At 36.4% G+C, this 14,073-nt stretch overlaps 1 protein-coding gene across 1 annotated transcript; it reads right to left on the bottom strand.

Moving 5' to 3' along the window:
- Window positions 1–12,639: 12,639 nt before the first annotated feature.
- On the bottom strand, window positions 12,640–13,896 carry LOC140451089 (ATP-dependent DNA helicase pif1-like). The gene has a single exon (XM_072544812.1). It carries the CDS (start codon window positions 13,894–13,896, stop codon window positions 12,640–12,642), a length of 1,257 nt encoding a protein of 418 aa, XP_072400913.1.
- Between the last annotated feature and the right edge of the window lie 177 nt (window positions 13,897–14,073).

Genomic DNA, 14,073 nt, shown 5'->3' with positions numbered 1-14,073 from the left:
TTGGCTGCTGCTCAATCAGTTTACTTAAAAATTGCCTCTGACTGTCTATATTCTCGAGAGATCTATATTCCTTGTAAATCTGTTGTCTGACTTCTTCAGGAACGAGAATAGAGCAGTTGTGCTTTTTTGAAGCACAACATGCAGGTAGTATGGGTCGAGCACTTTTTAATAAACCTTTGCTTCCTATGTATTCCTCACCCTTCAAACGGCTGGATTTTCTAATATTTTTCTTCCAAAGCGCCGGATTACACTTCTTTTTTGGCGGAAATTCGTTACCTGCAAAAAACAAAGGACAATATTTAATTAAAACAAACCTTTACTAACAAGAAATAAAATTGCGCATATTTTATCAACTTTCCATACCTGATAATTCTTTGGATTCATGTACTATTGGGTTGTTCTGTTCCTCTTCTTCCTCTCGTCTTTCTTTATCCTCTAGTTGGATTGTGTTAGCACCATTCAAATTAATATCACCTAAACTAATCTCATCTTGTTTGTCGCATGGTAGTTGTGCATTAGATTCCTTAGATTCCAGTATTATTAAAATACTATTATCTATATTGCTATTATTTTCTTCTCTACTAAGAATCCCTGTCATGTGATCTACTACATAAATCTAAAACAAAAGCAAATTATTTAGATTTAATGATAGATCACAATCAAACAATACTATTATTATTAGATAACAAAAATAAACCAGAATGAAGCGTAACAAATATGTTTACCGCATGCTCGTCATCTTTATTATCGAGTAAAATATTTGTATCGATGTCGTCAGGTTCAATACTTGTCATTAGATAATCCTCCTGGCCAAGTTCCTCCTCTGTAAAACTACCTATGGCAGACTCCTAAAAAAGTAGGTATCTATAGGTACATTGATTTCAACTTCACCTTGAGTTATAACTTAGAAGTAGTGGTAAAATTACCTTACCTTTCCTTCGATTTGAACTGGTAGTTGTGTAATGTCAACTGCTACGTTTTCCATTTCGTTTAGTTGGGCTTGTAAGACAGTTTTTGAGGAAATGTTATGTTCTCCTCTCTCTGACAAAGGAACGTCCTGTGTGTGTGTAGAACATTCCAGATTTTCCAAGGAAGTCTACAAAGCAGCAGTCGCAAATTAATTATTAAAAAATCTACATTAGATGGAAAAAAGTCTAAAAATTGTATTATCTTACATTTTCTTGGCTCCTACTATTACCCTGTTTTAAAGTCTGAGATTGTATAGTATTTCTTTCAGCTGAAACATCGGCATCATTTAATTCTGTTTTATCTAATTCAACATTGTTAGTGTCCACATAGTCATTATCCGTTGAATTTTCACATGATTTCTACAAAATGATAATTAATTTACTTATTTTATTTAACAATATTCGGAATTAGGAAACTTTTTAATAGGTACTCACTTTCTTTCTACAAAGTTGAAGCATAACCTCTGATCTTCTTTTCACCCCACCATGCATTGGTTGGTATCTTTTCATTCTTACTAATATGAATTAATACGTAAAGGTATTAAAAAGTAATATTTTTTATGGCCACTAAATAGTACAAAACAAACAATAAAACACGAAATAAACTCAACACATTTGTACACTGGACAAAACCAACCGTTAGATACGTCGACTTAACAAGATTATAATAAGTATTGTTGCACGAGGTTGCCGTGACAGTTACAATGACACAATGACGCATCGATACATACGCCACTTTGGTTTTGAAAGGAACCTTGAGTTATCACTAGACTGAAATGGCGTATGTATATGTGTCATTTTGGTTTTGAAAATCACCATTCGTTTTGCTATACGCCAAATGAGAATTGAGGTTTAAAATCATTTTCGTAACTAAATTTAATTACGTCGTTCTGGCATTGCGAAGAAAACGTAAAATCATGTAAACATGCAACAAAACCCCAAACTAGCCAAATTTGCAGATACGCCACTTTGGCGTTGTACCGACGATATTATACTAGTTCAATGTTCAATTGGATTGGCATAACCTTACAAAACTCTCTTTGTTGACAATCTTTTTGACAGATTACACTCCGATTCGAATGAAATAATCGACATAACCTGTACTCGTGCAATGTTGCCACGTATTAATTGTCGGTTTGTAAACCAATAGTTTTTTAGAATGGTGCAACTCGTTTGAAAAATAACCATTGATCGTTGATTTAAATCGTCGAATTAACAGTTAGCAAATCAGTTGATTTACAGTCTGTTGGTGCAACTGGAGATTAATCTTATTTCGGCACCTTTCACGGCATTTTGGTGTTTTAAAAAGTATTACCAGTTGCCAAAAATGAGGAAATACTTGAACTAAATTTAATAGCAGTCATATTTTGTAAATGTTTCTTAACTGCAGCGTGTTTTTGCAGTTCACTTTGGCCACATAAAATTTCTGCATTGCACACTTTGCACATACATTTTTTATTAATGTGTGGCAAAGCCTTGAGCCCTATTTTAAAAGAAGGATCTTCTAACAACTTAACATTAAATGTTTTTTCTTTAGATTTGGTTATTTTAATTTTTTTTATTTGATGACTATTATCAGCCTCACTATCACTATTACACATTATCACATTATTATTCACTCATTTTATTTTTATACTTATACCCTGCTCTAAACTCAAATAATTATTAAGAAGTAACACTTTATACAGAAAGTACTAAATAAGACAGTTTCAATGGGTTTTCCACTTCCACTACAATATGTATTCATTCAGAATAAATATAGTCAAAGTCATAAAGACGAAATTATTGGGATAAGTGCTTACATCGGCCTTCATTAAGTTTTATTATATTTTGGGTGGGTAATAGGTGCGTATTTAAATCATAATATTTATACAGTAAAAGCCAAATAAAGTTGCGTTCACGTCATCATTGTGAACTTTTGCAGTGTTGTCAGATGGTTCATGAAGTATGAAAATTCACAGAAAAGAACTGAAGTAAACAAAAAAGGCGAAGGTACCAAATTTCACACTATATTAAATGTAATTTGAAAATGAGTGTTTTTTTTTTCATTTGTTTTTTGTTAATTACATTAATGAATAGATTTCACAAAGTAAGGAATTCCACAAATAAAAGGGGTAAGGTTATTACTTAGTTACCAAACAATAAATATCAAAATAAAACCACAAGCAATAAAATAAAATATTTTTTAATAATGAACGTATTTTCAAAGACAAAACATGGCATTAAAAAAAACAACATCATCGAACTAAACATTTTCTAAATCTGATTCCACATTGGTGTCACTCTCTCCACTATTAACATTTATTACTATTGGACTAATTTCTTGACGATCAAATATTCTTTGTCTCTCATACCATTTAAATATTTCTCTTTCAGTGTGATTGATAGAGTTTTTCCACATATCAGGTGTAATCATGTAAAGTGCCTCATGCCATATGTTTAGACAGTTGTTAGTGATGTTACCATCTCTATCAAGGTACCTATTTTTTGCTACTCCCAAATTAATTCAATATGGTTAAAGATACAATGGTAAGGAGGAAGACGTAAAACTTTGTGTCCATACCGTTCTGCCGTATTGTCCACTATATACTTGGTTTGTGGTTTATTTCTAAAAAAATGTTTAAAATAAATGACATTTATATGTAAGATTATATCTGTATATTTACTGCGAGAAACGATGCGTAACAGTTCTGTTTTGAACATCATATGGGAATAGGGAATGTTTTTTTCTGTCAACCACTCCTCAATAGCACTTTTTGACCATCCTGTATTCGGAGTTTTATGCAATAACATACTGTGATAAGGTGCATTATCAAGTACAATTAGAGAAGGATTCTCTAAGTTTTGCCGCAACTGATATTCAAACCATTTCAAGAAATTTGCCTGGTTCATTTCCCCATGATAATCACTAAGTTGAGTTTTTGAACAAAATATTGCTTCAGCACCCTCTATAAATCCGGTTTCATTTCCAGCATGAAGTATAATATTTCTGCAATGATATTATTTTAATGTTCATATATCAACTTATGTTAATACAACAAACCGTTTGCCATCCGTTTTAGTGGTTTTAACATTCTTTATATTTTCATTTTGCCAAGAATGACCAATGATCCCATTTTGAAATATCGCAAGTTTCATCTAAAAACACGAATTGGTATATACCTTCATCCTTCGCTTCTTTATAAGTTCTCAAGAATTGTACTCTTTTACAAACAACGTTAGGTAATTCCATAAGTCCTCGTCATGGATTATCCTTCATCCACTGAAACCCAAGTTCTTTAATCAATCTTTTTAAAGAAGTGGTACTACCATTAAATAATTCTTTATCTTTCAGTTGGGATCACAATGATTGAACCGTTACGTGCTCTTCTAAAAGCATACAGAAATAAAATGATGTTAAATGTATATTTTTTATAATCATACTGACTTGTCTGGTACATATTGTAAATGGTATCACGAATAGAGCTTGTATTTAAAGTTGTTGTATTTGTTACCCGTTTATTAGTGCAACGCTTTTCCTTTGGTGACTCGAACTGTTCACCTTTTTTCTACATTTGACATATGCTGCTTACTGTTCTTACACTAATTTTTAAAGCAGCAGCTACACGCAAAAATAATACAAATTTTTGTAAAGTAATGATATTTTATTCGCATATTACCTCTTGCACAGCGTTTAAGTGTAACAATGGCCCATTATTATTCCTTTCTTCTTCAAAATAGTTAACTAATGAAGCCACAATTTCTTTGCATCGACTATTCAGCTGTTTGGGCATTTTGACAAATAAATAAATATTTTTCACAAGATAACCTCAAAAATCGATGAAACCACGATACAAAAGTCACAGAACACTGATTGAAAACTCAATAAATGACGCGGCAACATGACAATATTTCTGTTAGTGACTAATACTCCGTCATTAATTGGTTGTTTCTTCATGAACATTTCAACACAAAATTTTACAATGAGGGACGTCTAAATCCAAAAAAGCTATATTGTATATAAATTATTTTGTTAAAAAAGTTTTTTTATTGATCGGGTTATCTTTAGAAGTGATTTTTTAGCAAACTAAAGTAACATGTAGCCACACATACAATAGAATTACGACCTTGTTGACGTGCACGCAACTGTATTTGGCTTTTACTGTATAAAAGTATAGTGATTTGGTTGTGAAATAGATTACCCAACTATCATCTATTTTAATTTTTGACACTAAGTGCTTGAGATTCTTGACAGTTACGATTACCGAATGATGTTTTGTTATGATTAAGAATACCGAAATAGGAGATCATTAGGAACATTTCAAATACTACCAGGGGGTGAAGATATGTTTAATTCTTTTCTTTTATCTTTTTTTAAAAAATATTTTACAATTTGCACTGAAGTAAATATTCCCTTTTAAGTTAACTTTTTCCGTTTTGTGTAAAAAATTCCCCCAAAAAGAGAAATTTCCCTCCGGTTGGCAACACTGGAAAGAGGGACATGAGTGAGGGTTGTTTGTTCCATCGATTCATTTGTCCACTCCAAGGAGTGCACAAACAAATCGTGGCCCTGGTCTGCCTACCTTTCGGCATACGACCTGTTCTATCCAATATGTAGCGAAGCCCTGTCAAGCGAACCCATCCCATCGCCGCACTCCAAAAATTTGCGGCGAAAGAAGAGCCCCCTGATTTCCTTTATTTTCAAAAAATACATAAATTACAGTTATTACAGTGTTTTAACATATGCTTTCTTTAGTATCTATATGGAAATTGTTAACTATTGAGGATGGACTGATGTTGGTATAGCGAGGGTGGAAGAGGGTTGTATATTGTTCTATATCTACTTATATTACTAGGTTGTTCTATATTAAACTATTCTAACTGAGCTATTTTAACTAAAATCTAGTTGTTTTTTTTTAAATGAAATGTTGAATTCTTAAAATTACTCTATCTCCCTATTCTATTCTATTATCTTCTAATTATCCTACTACTTTTAGTCTTAGCGTCCTATCACTTTTAGAGTTTGTGTCCTATCACTTTCACTTTGCAGCTGTTCTGCTGTTCACTAAAGTCTTATGGTTCCGTGTCTCCAGCCGCAGAGGGCAAAGGTAATTTATGTGTGGCCTGAGGCCGATTTTATTGGTTTTATTGATGCCCGATTTTGTGTAGTTGTTTTATGATTTGTGCTGTCGGGTGTGGTGTTTCTATCGTTCTGGTTTTAAGTGAGTTTATTGTGTCCTTGTGTTCTGTGTAGGTTTTGTGTTGCCAAGGCATCTACGCTCAGCGGAGTTGTTCCGGCGAGTACATGGAGGGACGATGTGGGGGCGGTGTTATATGCCCTCGTGATTGCTTGCAGGAATGATCTCTCTGCGGCAGCCAATTGTTTTGCGATTCTAGAGCCTGTCGCTCTTTTTCCCCAGATCTCTGCTCCGTATAGGAGCATGGGTTTTATCGCGCCTTCGTAGATAGCCTTGAGTGTGTGTGCTTTGCGACCCCAGTCTTTGCCTGCAATTATGAACAGCTTGTGTCCAATGTCGGCTGCTTTTTGCCTGTTCAACTTGACATGTTCCAACCATTGAAGGCCCGTGTCTATGGTCAGCCCTAAGTATTTTAGGTTTGCTGACGGTGTTATTAAATCATTGTTGATTTTGACTCGGGGGGGCCCTGGTTGGTCTATGTGGGATGAACAGGGCTTCTGTCTTACTACTGTTATATAACAGTTTGTAAGACTCAGCCCATTTTTCACACGCCGTCCATACTTGCGACCATTTGTGTTCGATTTGGTTTAAAGATTTCCCTGTAAGCAAAATTATTTGGTCGTCGGCGAAAGCTTGTATTATGTCGTAGTCGGTTGTGACGTTTGTTTGCTCTATGGCGTCGAACCAAGACTCCATCAGTAGAATCCACAAGATGGGGCCCAGGCTCGATCCCTGAGGGCAACCTTTTTCTGTTTTGTCTTGTATGTTTTCGGTCGTGATCGTGCGGTTTTCCAGGAAGTTCGTGCAGAGTCTAAGTATATTATGTGGTGTGTGTGTGCTTCGTGTAGTTTGTTTTTTATAGCTGGTATCCATGCTGAATTAAAGGCATTCTGGAGATCCAGCGTTATTAGAAGTGTATGGAATTTATGCTGTTTATTGAAGTTTATTTTGTCTATAATTTGTGTTATGGCGTCTATTGTCGAGTGTCCTTGAGGTCCTCGAGGTTTCTATTTAGTTTCTCGTTTGTTTCCAGGTAGTGTGTCAGTCTTTTAGCTGTTAATTTGTCTAGGATCTTCCCCAGTGTTGGAAGGAGGCAGATCGGCCTTTTGCCCCCGTCTTTTTTGGATAGCCAGACCATGTCCGCCCTCTTCCAGCACTCTGGGAAATCACCTGTATGTAAACAGTGGTTGTACAATTCTGTCAGTAGTTCTGGTTTTATGTTGTGAATGATTTCTACTATTTCTTTACTGAGTCCGTCTGTGGCCGTGGCTTTTTTGTTTTTCATGTCTCGTATTGTGGTCTGTATCTCGTCCTGTGTAAAGTCTATGTCATTTTCTATGTTGTGTGTGTATTCTTTCATTCTCAGTGTTCTGTGTGTATCATTGTCGTCTTCGTCATTGTCTTTTGGAAAGTATTTCGCGTGTAGATATTTTATTGTGTCCTCCCTGTTTGTTGTGTATGTTCCATCTGATTTTTTGTTGGTATTTATTGTGCTGTTGCTGTCTTCTCTTTTTTTGATTATTGTATAACCTAGGTTCCAGGGATTGTCTGGGTCGTAATTCGTCAGGTACTGCCTAATTGCTATTCTTTTTGCTAATTTGATAGCATCCTTATATTTTCTTTTGTTTGTTGTGTATATTATTTCATCCCTTCTTTTGTTGATTGGGTCCATTTCTTGTTGGTAGCGTCTTCTGCTTTTATTTGTTTCCCTTTTTAGTTTATCCAGTTCCTCAGTCCACCAAATTTGATTTGGCTTCCTGTTTTTTCTTATTCTTCTTGATGCTTCTTTTGTAATTTGAATGAAGTCTTTTTGGATGTTTTCAGCTTTTAGATCGGTAGTTCCTGACAGATCCCAAGCCTTTGTGTTCATGAGTGTATTTAGTTTGTTTCTGTCTATGTGTGATATGTTAAGTTTGGGTTTGTTTGTGTTTAGGTTGTCTTGTGTATGTCTTTTGATGTTGAATGTAATGTATTGGTGGTCGCTAATAGTTTCCTCCTCCACGACCATCCAATCATTAACTGACGTGTTTTTAGTTACCGTTAAGTCGATCCAGCTTTTCCCCCTCAATGTGAGAAAAGTTGGAGGACTGTTATGTTTGTTATGTATGTATATATGGTTTGTAGTTGTCCAGTCTATTATGTTTTGTCCTCTGGTGTCGGTTATGTTACCTCCCCAGCTTGTGTGCTTTGCGTTAAAGTCGCCTGTGATGATTGTCTTGTTTGTGTCAGTTCCTATTTGTGTTTATCTAATATATTGTTGTTGTCTCCTCCGGGTGCGTCGTAAATGTTTGTGATTGTGTATATAGTGTTTCCGGATTGGAGGTGTATAGTGGTCGAATTTTGGTCCGTTCTGTTCGTTATCAGTGTAACTTGTTTTGTGAGTTTCTTGTGTACAAGTATAGGCGCTTTTGAGATTTTGTATAGCCCTACTGCGCTATATTCGCTATTTTGCCAGATGTTATGGCCTGGTTCCTGTATGAGGGCTATATCTATCTTCTCGGTGTTCATTTTGTTTATCAGCTTGTCTGTTGCCTCTAGACCTCTTCCAGCGTTGAACTGGATGAAAGAGGTCATACTGTGTGTGTGTGTGTGTTTAGTTCTGTGTGGGTTGTGTTTTGTCTTGTCTTGTTTAATGTTCGTAGTCCGTTTGTTGTCTAACTTCTTCCAATTTTTTTATTTGTATGGGGCACTTTGCGTCCTTTGCCATATGTGACCTTGGTTCTAGACCCATGATCTGGCAGTTGGCGCAGTTATAAACTTTGCTGGAGCATGTTGCTCCTTCGTGTTTTCCCGCGCACTTAAAGCAGATCGGGTCTTTAGGGCTGCAGTATTTTTTAGAATGATTATATTTGCAACATTTAAAGCACATAATTACTCGGATGTACTCCGTTACGTAGAATTTGGTAAGGTCAAAATATATATAGCCGTTTTTCAGTATGTTCTTTATGATATTTGCTGGGCCTTCTACTATTACGTTCTCAAGCCATGGATTTCTACATGGCTTGGAGTGTATAATTTTGAGGTTTTCAAGTTCGTCGCCAAATTTTTCATCGGGCGACTCGTTTTCTGCTCTGATGGCCCTTGCGAAGTTGTCCCTTGCTTGTCTTTTGTCCATACCCGTTATCATAAGTAACGGGTCTTTTGTTCTGGTCACGTCCGTTGTTTCTATGCTGTTGCATTTTGTTTCAATTCTAGGTGTTTTGTCCTGTCTTCTGTAGAGATTATTATAGTGTTGTCGTCTCTCGTTCTCTTAATTGACATGTTCTCTAAGTCTTTAGATTTAATGGTTTGTCTTAATTTGTCCATGAGTTTTCCGTCGTTTCCTTTTAGTTTTATCATTGTATCGTATTTCCTTTTTGTTTTTGGTGTGGTCCAAGGTTGTTCCTGTTGTGGTTTTGCTACGGTCGTTTTTGTGATCGTAGCGTATGTTTTTGTTGGTTATGTATTTGTTGCGTTCTGTGTTTCCGTGTGCTCGATTGTGTGTGTGTTTGACTGTGTGGGTGTGTGTGTATTTGGTTGTGTGCTTATGTGTGTGGATGAGTGCGCGATCTCGTGTATTTGTGTGACTGATATTTGTGTAGGTTTTGATGCTGTGGCCGGTGTTTGTGCTTTTTGTGTATTTATGATTGAATTTTTAATTTCATTTAGTTCATTTGCCAAATATTTGTGTGTTTGCTGATTTGTTGTTTCGAAATCGGTAGTGTTTTTTTTTGTTTAGGAGGTCGATTAGACTGTCCTGCAGTTCGGTGATTTTGTTCTCTTGCGGGTACAGCTGTGTTATAAGTGCATCATACATTTCAATTAGTTTATTTGTATTGTCCAATACGTTTATTCTATCTTTTGTGTTAAACGAGATTTTACCTTTGCCCTCCGGTGTTGTCCGAGAGACAGAGGCGATCATGTTTTCTTTTATGATTTGGATCCTTGTGGCGTTTTCAATGATGATCTCTCTTGTTGTTCGGTCGAAGTTGTATCTAGCTTCAGAATTTTGTTCTCTGTTTGTGGTCAGAAATTCTTGTCTATTTCCTGAAGCTGAGTCCCTGCTGTGACTCCTGCTTCTGGGTGTTTTTGTGGGCGCCATGGAGACGCGTGGCGCGTCTTCGTCCATATTTGCCGATTTCACTTTGTTTTATTTGTGTATACTAGTATGAAGTCGGTTTTGTAAAGTTTTGTGTTTATTTTGAGAAAATTTGAGAAATAGAAATGAGAAAATAGTGTTTTTATTCACTGTATATTATTAAAAATATATGCAAACGTTAATATTATCAATGATAAAGTTCGATAATTGTGTTTAGTTTTAATATCATATATTGTTCAAATGTTTATTAAATATTTTTTAAAATAACTTACGTAAGTTCATTTTATAATCCTTTTTGCACTTACACTATTCCACAGGAACTTAAGTTAAACTTAGTATTTAGATTTCACTTATTTATTATTATTATATATATTTTAGGGATTCTACAGTATTCACTGCCTTCCCTCGCTCAACCGTTTCCATCTCTCTCTGTTGTTCCATTCTCCATCGTTTAGTCCTCTCTTACTCATGGCGTCGTCTACTTCGTTCCTCCAGGATTTTCGGGGTCGTCCCCTTTTCCTCCTTCCTATGGGGCTCCATTCGGTTATTCTTTTTATCCATCTGCTGTCGCTAGCTCTTCTTACATGTCCATACCACTTTAGTCTTTTTTGTTCTATATATGTTAGTATGTCTGTTTCTATTGATGTTCTTTGCTTTATTTCGTCATTACTTCTCCTATCCATTCTTGTTACTCTGCAGCATCTTCGCAGGCATTCCATCTCTGTTGCTATTATCTTACTGCTGTTTTTCTTGTTTATGATCCAATTTTCGGCCCCATATGTCATAATACTTCGCACTAATGTTTTATAAATCTGCGTTTTTGTCTTCATATTTAGGTGTCTATCCCACCATACTGAGTTAAGTTGTCGGATTGCTGTTCTTGTTTGTCCTAATCTTTGTGTAATTTCTTCCTCTGTTGTTGCCTTTTTCGTGATTATAAACCCCAGGTATTTGAATTTATCCTTTCCTTTGATTGTTACGTTGTCATCAATCTGTAGATCTTCTATGTCTTCTTCACTTGTAGATAGGTACTCTGTTTTCGCGAGGTTAATATCTAGGCCAGCCTTGGTATATTCTTCTTGTAGTTTCTTCATCATGTAGCTGAGGTCGTCTTGGTCTTGTGCAATCACTACTTGATCGTCTGCAAAACTTAACGTATATAGGTATTCGTTCCGTACCGGTACTCCCATGCCTTCGCATTTTCTTTTCCATGTAGTCAAGGCTTTCTCTAAGTATATTTTGAATAGGGTTGGAGATGTGGAACAACCCTGCAGGAGCCCTTTTGTTGTGGTGAAGTCTCCTATGATTCTTGTTCCCATTTTAATGGACACTTTATTTTCTTTATACAGAGCTTTTGTAGCTTCTATGAGTTCCGTCTGTATTTCTAATTTGTACATTGCCTCCCATAGTTCTGACCTTGGTACAGAGTCATACGCCTTTCTCAGATCCACAAATGCCAAGTGTATATCTCTAATTTATTATTATTACTATCACTAAAACTTATTAACCATTGTCACTAAAACTAAAATTTTTATTTCCTCTCAAATTTTCAAGTTTATACTTGTCTATACATGTTATGACGTATTAGGATTTTTAATAACGCGCTTCTCGTTCAGAAAGGAGCTGCAGAGTCAGTCCGCCGGCTAGGTACCGAACGCGCATCGCCGCCGCGCAACTGGATGCGCGGACGATCGCACGTGCGAGCGGGCGGCTGCTCCCGATAACCTCTTCTCGCGGTTGTCACTGCGTAACTGAAAATTGTACCGTACGCGCAACTGGTTCGCGCATTCTATTTCATGCGGGTGTACGGGTCAGATGTGCGGAGCGTTACACGTCTGTTCGCTTCGGAGGTCGGAGAATAAGGATGGGTTGCGAAAGCAGTAGCAGTTATTTTTTAACTGTTATTTCACTGAAGCTGCTTCACACTGTTACACCATTTTCAAAATAACTGCTTCGTACTATCGTACTCTCCACGAAGGCCCTGATCGACAGGCGAGTGGGAGTAAAACCGCGGTTTTGTGGCTCCTCGCCAAACACACCCAAAATAACAGTTTAGATTTTTAAACTGCTGCAGATAATGCTACTCTACGTAAGGACTGAGAACAACTTCGATATTCTTGCGAAGTTGCCCGCTGTCTGTCATTGTTAATTTTATCAAAGAATATAGACGCTTATAAGCGTCTATATTCTTTGATGTTATGTTAAAGGAATTAATGTAAAGGTTAATAAAAACAGTGCCAGAACTAAAGGTGATAAATTATTATTGTAAACTAGCTGACCCGGCGAACATTGTTCCGCCTTAATGGCAATAAATAAGCAGATTGTGTTTTTTTTATTGGAAAAAATACAAAAAAAAATTAAATAACTACATTAATCATTCATTATTATTTCTGTATTTTAGTACATAGGTTGCTCTTCACTTAAGTACCTTGTGATACACGACATTTTTTGTTTTATTATCAGGCGCAAAAACAAACAACGCAGATGGTCTTCCGACCCGTGAACATGCCACGTATAATTGACCATGGGAAAAACATGAATGTTCTAGATTTAAACCACAAACTTTTAAGGATTGGCCTTGTGATTTGTTGATGGTCATGGCAAATGCAAGACGTATCGGAAATTGAAGTCTTTTAAATTCAAACGGCATATCGGTTGGGATCATCGGGATCCTCGGAATGAGAACTTCCTCACCTTTGAATTTTCCTATCATTATCGTAGCGTAAATTACATTGTTCATCAATTTACTAACCACCAAACGCGTACCGTTGCACAGTTTTGGTTGGTTTATGTTTCGAAGCATGATTACTACGGAGCCAACCTTTAGGCGTAAATTGTGCGGTGGTAAGCCAGGCACGTCCAAAGAGTTTAAAAATTCAATTGGATAATTGGTGGCTTCATCTTCATTTGTGACGCAGTCAATAGATTTGAATGAATGCATTGTTCCAATGATCTTATTTTGAATTATGTAGTTCAGGTCATCTACATCTTTATTCTTAGCCGCTAAAATTGCTCGCTCACTCAACCATTCATTATTTTTGTAGTTAGAAATAATATTTGGAAATACATTGTTGATAAGTTCGTCTTTTGATGAGACAAAATTACAGAAATTATTTGGAAATGATATTAATCCGCTCGATTCATCGACAGGTACTTGACCATTACCGATAGTCAGCAATTGCTCCGAGAAATCTTCAGCAGATGTATCATTAAGCAATGTAACTCTCATGTTTGTTGTCAGCTGCAGTTTCTTCACATAGCGCCATAGATTTGACGATTTGAGGCAAGCGTTTATTTCATCGGCAGCCGTAGATCTTGGAATTACTGGCAGTATTTGGCGGAAATCGCCAGACAGTAAAATCATTGCTCCTCCAAAACATCTCGAGTCATTGCGTAAATCTTTTAATGTTCGGTTAAGTGCTTCTAATGCACGTTTATGCGCCATTGTGCATTCGTCCCAGATGATGATTTTCGATGCCGCTAAAACTTTGGCCATTGCTGAGTGAGTTGCAATATTACACGTTGGTTCTTCAATAGTTTGAAGATTTAACGGTAATTTGAATGCTGAATGAGCCGTACGGCATCCTTCTAACAATGTGGCTGCTATTCCAGAAGAAGCAACTGCAACCGCTATGTTGGATCTCGCCCGAACAGTTGCTAAAACTAATGACATAAGGAATGTCTTGCCAGTTCCACCAGGGGCATCTAGGAAATATAAACCACCATTAAAGTATCATAAACTTCCTTTTGTTGGTAATTCAACAGGGGTACATTCCTTTGAACTACTAAATCTAATTCCTGGTGATCATATTCACGTTCCCGTTCCAATTCTCGATTAAATGCGTCATTC

This window comes from Diabrotica undecimpunctata, chromosome 9 (genome assembly GCF_040954645.1).
Source record: "Diabrotica undecimpunctata isolate CICGRU chromosome 9, icDiaUnde3, whole genome shotgun sequence".
In the NCBI taxonomy this organism is placed as follows: Eukaryota; Metazoa; Arthropoda; class Insecta; order Coleoptera; family Chrysomelidae; genus Diabrotica; species Diabrotica undecimpunctata.
The sequence above is the reverse complement of the archived record's forward strand: the minus strand, read 5'-3'. Positions and strand labels throughout refer to the sequence as shown.

Excerpts from the sequence above, each read along its gene's own strand:
- LOC140451089 (XM_072544812.1), bottom strand. The coding sequence starts at position 13,896 with ATGTCATTAGTTTTAGCAACTGTTCGGGCGAGATCCAACATAGCGGTT.